General features: G+C 39.6%; 1 protein-coding gene across 3 annotated transcripts in view; it reads right to left on the reverse strand.

Moving 5' to 3' along the window:
• Nucleotides 1-12,092, reverse strand: part of LOC148873424 (uncharacterized) — a 94,393-nt gene extending 82,301 nt beyond the window's left edge. The window contains exons 1-4 of one of the 3 annotated variants that reach the window (XM_088976353.1): nt 12,018-12,092; nt 11,789-11,818; nt 10,505-11,151; nt 10,105-10,417 (exon numbers count right to left, since the gene is read on the reverse strand). In XM_088976353.1, coding sequence (XP_088832479.1) covers nt 10,105-10,417; nt 10,505-11,085 — 894 coding nt within the window. In that variant the 5' untranslated portion in view covers nt 11,086-11,151; nt 11,789-11,818; nt 12,018-12,092. Of the gene's footprint in view, nt 1-10,104; nt 10,418-10,504; nt 11,152-11,539; nt 11,993-12,017 lie in introns of those variants that run through there. The other 2 variants (XR_016109586.1, XM_088976349.1) reach the window with 2 other exon arrangements.
• Between the last annotated feature and the right edge of the window lie 211 nt (nt 12,093-12,303).

Raw genomic sequence — 12,303 nt, forward strand, 5'->3', positions numbered from 1 at the left:
GTTGTTTCTTTTGTTTTTTATGCTGTAACTTAAGTTGGGGCATAAGGGTCCTTTCCCTTCTAACTATGGTCGTCCTATATATATTAATATAAGCTGGCACCGCCAGCACTGTAGCAGACTCCAAATCTCTCTCTTCTCTTCTCTCCTCTCTTCCTCTTCTCTTCTCCTCTGTTCGGCTGTTAATATGGTATCAGAGCGGTTCTGCTAGGCCTGTGAGCAGATTGAACAAGCTTCAACCTGCTGTCTTCATCAACTGAGATCAAAAAGGTGCAGACCTATGACTGGTACAGATTTTTTTTAGTGTTTTTTTCCTTTTCCTTGGTCGTGTACCAAGAAGAAACTATATGACTCCAGACTGCTGAATGTTTTCTGAGAAGCTGTGAGGTTCGAACCTATTTTTTTATGGATCGTGCAATCCCATGTCTGAGAATTCAGATCTGTAGGTCATGGATGACCTGATCTTTTAACCCTTGTGGTGTAACCATACTGGTTTATGACCCCTCCTAGCAGTCGATGTGTTTGGGGTGTCTAGAAGTTGGTGGAGTGTGACTGCTAGGTCAGATCAGCTCTGAGATCACCCTAAAATCTTGCCTGTTTTGGACAATCTAGGCTGGTTTGTGGTCAGATTGTGTCCAGATTGCAGTGTGTGCATGTGGGCTTCATCCTTGGTGTTTTTAGGACTGTTTGTTTGGTGATAGGAGGGATCATAAGGTGTGTGTAAGGTCTGAAAGGTGTTTCAATCATGTCCTCTGAGAATTCTGCAACTTCAAGAATTTCAGGAGGTCAAAATGGAATGAGTGGGGGGGATGGATATGAGCTTCCCCATGGCTGTAATCCCCTTTGATGGACTGAACTATCTTGAATGGTCTAGGGGAATTAAACGTTATATTACTGCTAGAGGAAAAATTGGGTATATTAATGGTAAAATCAAGGAACCAAAGATTGGTAGTGTTGAACATGACAGATGGGACCAAGAAAATAGCATGGAGATGTCATGGCTCTTGGTTTCCATGCTGCCACAAGTAAGGAAGACCTTTATGTGGGTCGAAACAGGTTGTGAAATATGGGAACAAGCAAAGTCTACATATTCAGAACAGAGGCAATATGCAAAGATATATCAATTACAAACAAGATCCTCCACTTGCAAGCAAGGGGAGAGAAGTCTCTCGGTGTACTATTCAGGCTTGACATCAATTTGGTAGGAACTGGATCATTATCAAAATGTGAATTGGAAGTGCGATGAGGATGCAAAGGCCTACAAATCACTTGTTTCCCAGCAACAGGTATTTGCCTTTCTTTTGGGGCTGAATCCTACATATGAATCCATGAGGGTACAAATCTTAGGAAGTAAGAACCTACCTTCAGTCCAAGAAGTTTATGCCCTAGTTCAGTCTGAAGAGAGCAGAAGAAGTGTGATGAATTGTACAGAAGGGGAATCGATTGCACTAGCTGTCCGAGGGACTACAAGTTCAAATGTTAGAAGTTCTTTTAAAAAGGGAGATTCACAGAAGAGAGTTGATGACAAAGACAAACTTTGGTGCACTCATTGTCAAAAGTCCAAGCACACTAGAGACACGTGTTGGGATCTTCATGGCAAGCTGAAATGGGCTCAAGAATTGAGTAAGAAGTCTGATCCGAGTAAGAAGCCAACCCAGTAGAGTCAAAAGAAATATAACTCAGCAAATGTGGCATCTCAAGAGACTAGTCCCATGGTACCCCAAGAGCGACACTCTGGTTCTGACCCCAAGGAAGAGATCATCAACTCCTTCCGTGACCACTTGAAATTATATGGTAGGACACTTCACCAGATGGATTCTGGCCCTACTCCTTCTACCTCCTTTACGTCTACATTAGGTAACACTGCCACTGCCTTCCATGTGTCATCTCATACATCTGATTCCCCTTGGATAATTGACTCTTGAGCCTCAAACCACATGACTGGTAAGTCAAATTTATTTCAGGTATATAACTTCCTCTCTGGGAGAGATAAGGCAAGACTGGCTGATGGGTCTTATTCCACCATAGCCGGTCAAGGAACCATCTCCCTTCCTCTTGGTTTTACTCTCTCAAATGTGTTGCATGTTCCTAAATTACCTATCAATTTACTTTCCATTAACAGTATTACTCATTCCTTGAATTGTTCAGTGACCTTCTTTCCTTCTTCGTGTGTGTTTCAAGATTTGACCTCGAAGGAGACGATTGGTAGAGGAAGCATGGTGGATGGCCTCTACATGTTGGAGAATAAAGCTGGTCTTGTGGATACAGAGTTTTTAAGTTCTTCTAGTGAGAGTCATGCCTACTTGTGGCATAATTGTCTTGGTCACCTTTCGTTTGGGTCTTTAAAACTTATGTTTCCTGAGTTGTTTAAGTCTTTGTTAGTTAGTAAATTGTAGTGTCATACATGCCAATTGAGCAAACATTGTAGAAATTCCTTTCCTTTAAGAAATAAAAGATCTGAATTTCCTTTTCATATTGTCTATTCTGATGTTTGGGGACCTATTTCTCTACCTACTGAGACTGGATATAAATATTTCATTACTTTGATCGATGACTACTCTAGATATACTTGGGTGTATCCTATGCGATCAAGAGATGAAGTGCCAAAGATTGTAAAAAACTTTCAACGAATGGTTTTCACTCAATTTCAAACTGAAATTCACATTTTCCAGTCAGACAATGCAAAAGAGTACTTCCATAGTGATCTCAGAGAGTTCCTTGCTTCATGTGGATCTCTTCATCGAAACTCTTGTGCCAGGACACCTCAACAAAAAGGTGTTGCTGAAAAGAAAAATTGTCATCTACTTGAGGTAGCTTGTGGTTTTATTACTTTATATGAACGTTCTGAAACGTTTTTGGATGGATGATGTTATGTGTGCTGCATATATCATCAATCGTATGCCATCTCGGTTACTAGAGTATAAGGCCCCATATCAACTCTTGTTTCCTACAGCTCTGTTGTCCCCCATTCCAATGCATGTCTTTGGGTGTCGTTGCTTCGTTCATGATTTGTTTCCTACTGGCGGTAAACTTGATCCCCATGCCACACCTTGTGTTTTTCTTGGCTATCCGTTATCTCAAAAGGGTTACCACTGCTATGATCCTGCTTCACACAAGTACTATGTCTCCATGGATGTATCATTCTTTAAGAGTCAACCTTTCTTCTCGGTTTCTCCTTAGGGGGAGAGTAGGGTTGAGGAGAAACACACTCAGGTTCAACTACCTCCTCTTCTCGACCCTTCTCCATTTCGGATCTTTCTTCGCCATAAGAGCCAGTAGAGTTCAAGAGCCGTGGAACCTGAAACTATGCAACCAATATCATCGGACTCTCTAGAGGTAGATCCTCCTCATCAGCTAGGTACACTTGTTCCCATTGATATGCTTGAATCTCTTAACATTGATCCTCTGGTTGTTAATGATCTTGATGTTCCTATTGCTAAGAGAAAGGGTGTTAGGTCTTGTACTACTAATCATCCTATCTCTCACTCAGTGTCCTATGATCATATTTCACCTTCATACCGTGCATTCCTTTCCTCTATTGGCAGTATCTCTGTTCCTAAGAATGTCGCAGAAGCTTTATCCAAACCTGAATGGATATATGCAATGAAGGAAGAAATTAATGCCTTACACAAAAATGGCACCTAGGAGTTAGTGGATCTTCCTGAAGGGAAGGAACCAGTGAGTTGCAAGTGGGTATTCACAGTAAAACATAGAGCTAATGGTTCAATAGAAAAATACAAAGCTAGATTAGTGGCCAAAGGATTTACACAAGTGTATGGAGTAGACTATCTAGAGACCTTTGCTCCAGTAGCCAAGATGAATTCAATCAGAATCCTCCTCTCACTGGCAGCTAACCTTGATTGGGAACTTCATCAGTTGGATATCAAGAATGCATTCTTGAATGGTGACCTAGAGGAAGAGGTTTACATGACTCAACCTCTAGGTTTTTGTGCCAAAGGTAGTGAGTAGAAGGTGTGCAAGTTAAAGGAATCTTTATATGGGTTGAAGCAATCACCTCGGGCCTGGTTTAGTAGGTTTCATTTAGTAGTGTAATAGATGGGATTCAAACAATGCCAGTCAGATCATACTTTATTTGTGAAAAAAGGTGAAGGGAAAATTGTAGCTATAGTTGCCTATGTTGCTGACATAGTAATCATAGGAAACTGGAAAACTGAAATACAGAAGCTGAAAAAATTCCTAGCCACTCAATTTGAGGTGAAAGATCTAGGCCTCTTACGTTATTTTTTTGGAATTGAAGTTGCCCGCTCAAAAAGGGGCATCTTTATTTCCCAAAGAAAATATGTACTAGATCTATTAGAGGATATAGGCAAGTTGGTAGTGAAACCAATTGATTCACCCATTGAACCCAACCATCAGCTAGGAGATAGTCAGGGGGAGTGTTTCAATGATGTAAAGAAGTTCTAGAGACTTGTAGTGAGACTCTTATATTTGTCTATGACCAGACCTAATATTGCCTATGCAGTGGGTGTTCTTAGTTAGTTCATGCGTAATCCTAAGACAACTCACTTTGAAGCTGCAGAAAGAATCCTTAGATACCTTAAAAAGTTCCCATGAGCTGGTTTGCTTTTCCAGAAACATGGGCATTTGAAAGTGGAGGTGTATACAGATGTTGATTCGGCAAGAGTAATTGATGACAGAAAATCTACCAGTGGGTATTGTATTGTGGGAGGAAACCTAGTCACCTGGAGAAGTAAGAAGCAAAGTGTGGTGGCTAGATCCAATGCTGAGGTAGAACTCAGAGCCATGTCTCATAGAGTTGTTAAATGATGTGGATAAAAAATTTGTTAGGAGAGTTAGGTTTTGCAGTTAACAAACCTATGTCACTCTACTGTGACAACAAGGCTGCTATCAACATTGTTCTTAACCCAGTCCTCCATGATAGGGCAAAACATATTGAAGTGGACAAGCATTTTATTAGAGAAAAACTTGTGAACAGAAAAGTGTGCACTCCTTATGTTAGTCCAGAGGAACAACTTGCAGACATCTTCACCAAGGACCTTCAACACATGCGGCATAATAATTTGTGTGACAAGTTGGGCATGATTGACATCCATGTCCCAACTTGAGGGGGAGTGTTGGAATGTTAGCTTTATTTATTATGTTTGTATTCTGCTGAATTAGGGTCCATTTGGACAAATTAAAGCAGTTTTTCTTTTGTTTTTATGTTGTACCTTAAGTAGGGGCATAAGGGTCCTTTCCCTTCTAATTATGGTCGCCCTATATATATTAATATAAGCTGGCGCCGCCCAGCACTGTAGCAGCACTGTAGCAGACTCCAAATCTCTCTCTTTTCTTCTCTCCTCTCTTCCTCTTCTCCTACCTCTCTTCTCCCCTGTTTGGCTGTTAATATATATAAACAAACAAAAATAGTAAAGGAAAAGAAGAAAATGTGTTGATTGGACAACATTTTATGTTCTTCCTTATTTATTAGTTTAGGTTTCAAAGTCTTTGAGGGTTCAATACATGAATATTTTACTTTAGCAAAATTAGTAAAGGAAAAGAAGAAAATGTTCAGGTTTAGCAATGCTTGTGTTGATTAAACCCTAACAAATAAGAAAATAACAAAAAGAAATTAGTATATAAACACACAACATGAATATTTTAGCTTAAAAATGTTTGTTTTATAATTATAACCTAAAAAATTAAGAATATAAATGTTTTTTATAACACACTATAGAAAACGGTTTGGTGATTAGGCGAGGCAAGCCTCCAAGGGCGCCTTGTCGCCTAGGCATCGCCTTCACAACTATGCTTGGGAATTGTATCTTTTCCTTGTTTATCTTTGGGTGACTGGACACCCACTCTACAGTAATTTTGTTTCTACATTTTAATTCAAATAATATTATTTTTCTGATCAAATAAAAAAGTGAAGGTCAATGGATATATAGAATACAATGAGGGAGATAAAAGATTGGCGGTTGAGATGAATGTAACTTTTACATGGACAACAGGTCAGCTAATTGTGTGGCTAAAAGGCTGGCAAGACAAGGAGCAGAGTTCCTATACTGGGGAGTGGCTTTCCAAGGGAGCAGTTTGTAAAGCAGGATGAAAAGTAGCAACAAATGGGGGGAGGCACAGCACATACCTATACACTTTTCTCTTTTTTCTCTTTCTTGGTAATGTGCTACACAACAGGGGGTAGCCCTCCTCCAAACCCTGAAAGACCCCCCCCCCCAACCCAGGTGAAGGTGGAACTTGATCCCAGGTATGCGCTACAACCAGCTAGAGACTTTACCAGCAGGCTAGCTCGCACCTTTGTACATACCTGTACATAGTCCATTCTTTCTCTCAGGTAATAAAGTGACCAGCTTGTTATCAAAAAATGGCGTTATTTAAGCTCAAAATCCAGTAATCTACAACATTTCTCTCTTAAGCCATGATACCAGATACCTGCACAAGGGTGCCATATCATGTTGGCTTTAAGTGTAAATTCGAAATTTACTACCGTCCAGCTGCGTCTTTTCTGTAGCTAAGTAATTTTTTTTTTTCTTTTGAATATGTAAGGTAATAGAAATGGAAATATGATTCAAGTAGATGTTTACAAAATTAGGTGCTATATTGAGAATCTAAATCTTTTTTTATAGGTAACAGTAACTTTCATTGATAACTATAATTAAAGATTACAACTGTCATCATCCAAAGGCTCGATGGGACACCCTTAGGCAAAGTCATTCTTACAAACAGGCCCAAAACAATTCCTGCCTGTTGACTCCTTGCTTAGATAGAGAATCAGCCGTTCCATTTGCTTATCTAATTGCCCACCTAAACTGCACCCCAAGCTCCCTTGCTAGGTTCAAGATTTCTCTTAGCTGTTGTCTGAAAGGCCACGTGCCCAAACTTCCTGCTTGCATCCAACCCATTACCATCTTGGAATCTCCTTCCACTTCTAACTAATGCATTAGCATTGCTTTGCTAGTCTGAGACCTTGGAGTATAGAAAAAACTTCTTCCCTTAAGGAGTCTCCCACCCCTATTGGACCTTAGTAAAGGACCACCACTTTTCCCTCCTCATTTCTGAAAACACCCCCAATTCCTAAGGGGCCTCGGTTACCTAGAGAGCTTCCATCAAAGTTCAATTTCAGTCTAAAGCAAGGCAGTGGGGACCAACTTTCCTTAACTATAGTATAAGAAGATGAGGAACCAGCTATAAAAGCCAACCCTCTAAGAAGTCAGTAACAGAGAAGCCCTTGAAAAGTTCCAAAGCTTTCAGACAATGAATAATCATGATGGCAATGCCCTCAACAAGTGCTTCCTTAGATCTTTCTTGCCCTTGGAATATTTTGTTATTTCTCTCCTCCCACACCGACAAATGACAGCTACTCTTATTGTTTTTCATATCACCCTACCCCTCTTCTTTGGTTGTTCGAAGAAGCTAGAGTCAAAAAGGTTCTGCACAAACGAAAGGAGATTTCACCTGCAACCAAAGAGAGAGGAGAGCCAATCCCAAATATAAGAAACATAAGCACAGGAGATAAACCAACCAATGTAGATATGCCAAGCAAACTTAATTTTATTTCCACATACTCTCCTTCCAACCAGGTCTGCTACCCACAAAGAAAGATGCTACAGCCGCACATCTGGAATATGTTTCATACTTGAGTGTTGTCATTGATGGGGATTGGGGACTGATTCCCAATGTGCGTCTGTAGCTTCTTGTGGGTAGAGTGTAGGTAGTGTCTTTTTGGTAGCAGATCCAGATCCGATTCCACCAGTAACTGAACCTGTAAGGCTGTAGCCATTACTTCTTGCAATCAAATCTTCAATCAGGCATTACAATAAAAGTGATCAATCAATTCCTGGAATAGGAAATCCAACAAACCAAACCTGGTGACAAGGCATTAACAGATCTAGGAAACCACATGCATGAGCAATCAATCCTAAAAGGATGCTAATGCCTTAGCTTCTCCAAGGGAAAAAGGGAGGGGCCAAGGACAGCTTCCTCTGAAAACAACCAATTTTTCACCATTTGGTAGTCTCCCTCAATCAACAAGCTGCCCAAACCTGAAGAAGACCAGATACAGTCATTGTAATAGTGTCAATAGTTCAACACCAGAAGAATTTTCCTCCCCAATAGATCTAGAGTAACTCATAAGATCATTCCCAATTTCATAACTCAGAAAAATTGCTTAGAACAACCATCAAAGTTAACTCTGATTATCCAACTTTCCAGGGAAGCCCAGGATCATTCTCTGCTTAGCATCCTTAATTGCAATGAGATAAATAATAGATCTAAAGAACCATGATCCTTACATTGTTAAAACCTACTAAGCAACCCTGACTGCAATGAGATCAACAATGGAACTGACTTCTTGTACTTTGCCCTTTAAGATTCATTCATTCATTCATTCCAACCATTCCATAGAGTAACTGCTCTTATACATCTCCACAAGATCTTCCTTCTTTCGGTACTTATGAGGAAACCAGACTTGAACAAGTTCAAGATGTTATTTGGAGGCACCATGAAGCTCCAAAAAGAGGGAAAAAACAGTTCCAGATATTATCTAGGAGCACAAGTGCAAGACAGGAATATTCTCTCCACTATTCAAGCAAAGGGTGAACAATTGAGGGGGAAAAAACCAAGTTTTTTCACCTAATTTCGAGCATCTCACTAGTATTAATAATCTTCAAAATGGCTTCCCTTTGGAATGCTTTGATAATGGGAAGAGTCAGGAGTAGGGCTATCTCATAAGGCCTTAATTAGGAAAGGAAAACCTGACAAAGAGATGCATCAAGAAATTTAAAAAACTAGGAGCAAGAAAATCAACCCAAAGACTCCAAACTCCAAAACCATACAGGAAATTTAAAAGAGACAATGCTTCATCACATTCATGATTCCAAAGACCCCTTCTAAAACCAAAATCTAAATCCAAACCCAGAGGAGAATGAATAACCAATTCAGAAATGTTTTGTTCTCTCCACCATCAGTCTTCCAAAACTTGATTATTTCTTTTGTTTTTTGTTTTCTTTTTCTTTTCTTTTTTTTTTTTGAAAGGTAAAATATCCATCTGGTAGAACTTGACTTTATTATTAGAAAGAAGGCAATGATCAAACCAACCACCTCCTCCACAGTCACTAAATCAGAATTGTCCCTATATTCCAAACTCAACCCTCATCTCCAACACTAGTTCCCTCGCCATCTCAAATGAATTTCTACGCTGCTTGACATAGAAGGCGCACTTTGCCACAGGTAAACCAAATCACAGGGTCTCTAATAGAGGAGCTCCACCAACAAGAACATAGGCGTCCTCCAACTGCTAGGTGGACCAGGAATTCCACTTCTGGGACCCACTGATAGATTAAACCTTTCCTTGCCATCTGTTAAAAGAACCTATCTGGTAAAACTTCTTGTGGATTTGTGCACAATCACTGAACAGTGCCAACATAAATTTGGGCAATTGACAATGCAACCAGGAGAACCAGTAGCCACATCATTCAATTCCAGGTAACACAATAAGTTGAGAAAGGGGTTTGAAAAAATACCCATGTTGTTAGGAAAATCATATAATATCTCGGTCCCCTTGAACAGATTTTATTCCCTTTCCAAGTTTGGCCAGAAATATAATGGATTCCACTAGGATAGGTGTAAACCTGTGAATAAGGATTTTACATTATTTGTATCTAGCACCGATTTCAAATCTTTGGATGTTGCCTTGCTAACCAGTATCTCTGACATAACTTTGTCATTGAAAGAAAATGATTGAAAATATTCCCCTGGTGGGAGATCTAAGCTCTTTGATGCAATTAGCACTGCCCTTGCACAGAGACAATGGAGACAGCTTCTTCTGACAGAAAAGTTCCTCAAAGACCAAAAACAAAAACATGATGGCAACTTGAGGAAACAAATAAAATGAGTATGTGTGGGCATGGTTCACTGAAAGAATAGTATATTATGCTGATATTAAGATAATACTCAACCGGAAAGCATGCACTAATAGCCTAAGTAATTTCAGTCTCCAAAGTACTACAGAAAGGGTAAAGTCTTTCAAATTCAAAAGGAAAGGTGAAATGAAATCCAATTTACAGCTTACACAGTTCATTTCCAGTGAAGCAGCAACCATATTATGACAACAGCCATCACGACCAGTACCTGTTCTTTCATCTTGTCCTGGAACGTAGATGGTAACATATTGGGAAATAATTTCAGGAATACCGGCAGCAAGAACTCCATGAATGGAACTATGACAAAAACTGCAAAAGGAACTAGCCTGAAAATATCAGCCATAGTGCGTGTAAGTTGTTGCTTCTCCCTCCTAGAGAGATTCTTTCCACCAGAAAGCTTTAGTAGTAATCTTGAACTGATCCTAACATCAGCCCAGAGTAGCTTGGTACCCAGCCAATAATGTTGCATAGTTGCCTTAAAGTCATCTTTCCAATGACGGAGTTTTTTGGCCCAATCCTCCCTGAAAAATAGAAAACAAAATGTAAGGGAATGCCTACACATGAAACCGTGTTGACAAATTACACAAGAAAGACAACTGGTTTCTAACCTGCTCATAGAAGCAACTACTCTCAAAGCCGGACCAATCCCCAAAATCATAGCCCATACTCTTTGTAGCATGGACTTTTCACTCTTTTGGGGTTCTTGTAACTGCTTAGCTTTAGCTTTAGCCTTTGCCGAACTCAAACCTTCAACAGCCTGATCACATTCCTCAGGAGATGCCTCCTTTATCTGTTTAGCAATTTCTTCATCCCTACAGCTCAATTCAGGTTGCCTAGCTGTGGCAGTGGATGCATTAATAATTGATTGTGACATCCACCTAATCGCCAAAGGGGACATAAACTCTGGCCTTCCATTTTGACAACGCAATATTGAAATTCCAAATGAATTACACTTAATGAATCGTGCTTCTGAAAAGCTAAATAACTCATCTTTGCCTACCCAACCTACATTCTCCTCCTTTCTATGGTTAAAATCTGCACATGGATTATATGACACCCGACTTGAAACCCATGAATCCAAACATTGGGTTAATCGGCCATGTCCAAAACTCAACAATCCTTGAATTGACGGAGAGTTCAAGTAATCAAAAAGAAATCTTTTCCTTCTGAGAAGTGCTCTACAAGTCATTGTTGATATTTTCTCCCTTCCCAAGGAGAACTATGGTCATATCTCTCACAACCCTACCCAATTAATCTGATAAGCATAAAAGAAATAGGATAAATGAGTTCAAAGTAAAAAAAGCATATAATTAGCAATGAAGCCCACAACATAGAAAAGAACCAAACCACCAAGACACTATCAAAGTGCAACCGACTTGCTTCTACCAAATCTCGTGTTCCTTTTAACCCGGATGCTATATTTCTTTATAGAAACAAGAATAAAGACAATGAAGCAGAAAAAAAAAAAAAAAAACATAATTTAAAAAAGAAATGTCATGTTTCGGACAACTGGAAAGTTTCTGAGCAGTTCATTCTGTGTATAAAATGTATGTTTCCCCGCAAAGGAATAAAAAATTCTAGAAGAACATAAAAATAAACAAAATAAGTTAAAGAAGAAAATGCAGAATAAAATAGACAAGAACCTGTATTCCCAGAGACGTCTTCAATCTTCTTTTTCAACATTTACAACTCGTACAGAAAATTTATCAAATCCTTAGAAAGAAATATGCCATTTATATAGACAGCACACGCCGTGAATAACAGTAATAAGCTTCTACAACTCACTGCTTTTTAGTGGAAACACATCAAATGATTGAACTACGAATTAAATAGAACTACTCCAAATTTCGTTTCAACAAAAATCTTATCAGAAAGCTACCAGAGATACTGACCTCTGATGAGGGAGCAACTTGCTTATTTCCCTGAACCAAGAATGATCACTAATCAATAGCAAATCAAATTAACCAATTACAGAAAGCGACATTAAAAGGATCCTGGAGAAAAAGAAACTGATCGAAATTTATTCGGAGAGAGAGAGAGAGAGAAGCGATAGCAAAACAAACAAAAAATTCGGGTCTCCCGAGTCGTCGCGAGACGAGAGCTTTCAGGGTCTGAGCGAACCATTTTTGGAACGTTGGCTATATCCACTTGATTCTGCCACGTTGATCGTTAAAACGAGTTACCGGTTTAAGCAATCCCTTTGCTCTGGTCGTAAACCAGGCGAGCTTTACCGATTTAATCGATCCCCTTTGCCGCTTTGGCACGAGAAAAGCTAGCTCGACTCGGGCCAATGGTCCAGAAGATCCGCACTGGAGCGTTGGGTTTGGGTTAGCCCGGAATTCAAATTGATTCACGTGGTCGGAATAAGAATTGAAAACGATGTGAAAAATAAATAAGACCACGTGTG

The sequence above is a fragment of the Nelumbo lutea genome, chromosome 1, assembly GCF_056320005.1.
Source record: "Nelumbo lutea isolate HS-2025 chromosome 1, American lotus-T2T, whole genome shotgun sequence".
NCBI classification, from domain to species: domain Eukaryota; kingdom Viridiplantae; phylum Streptophyta; class Magnoliopsida; order Proteales; family Nelumbonaceae; genus Nelumbo; species Nelumbo lutea.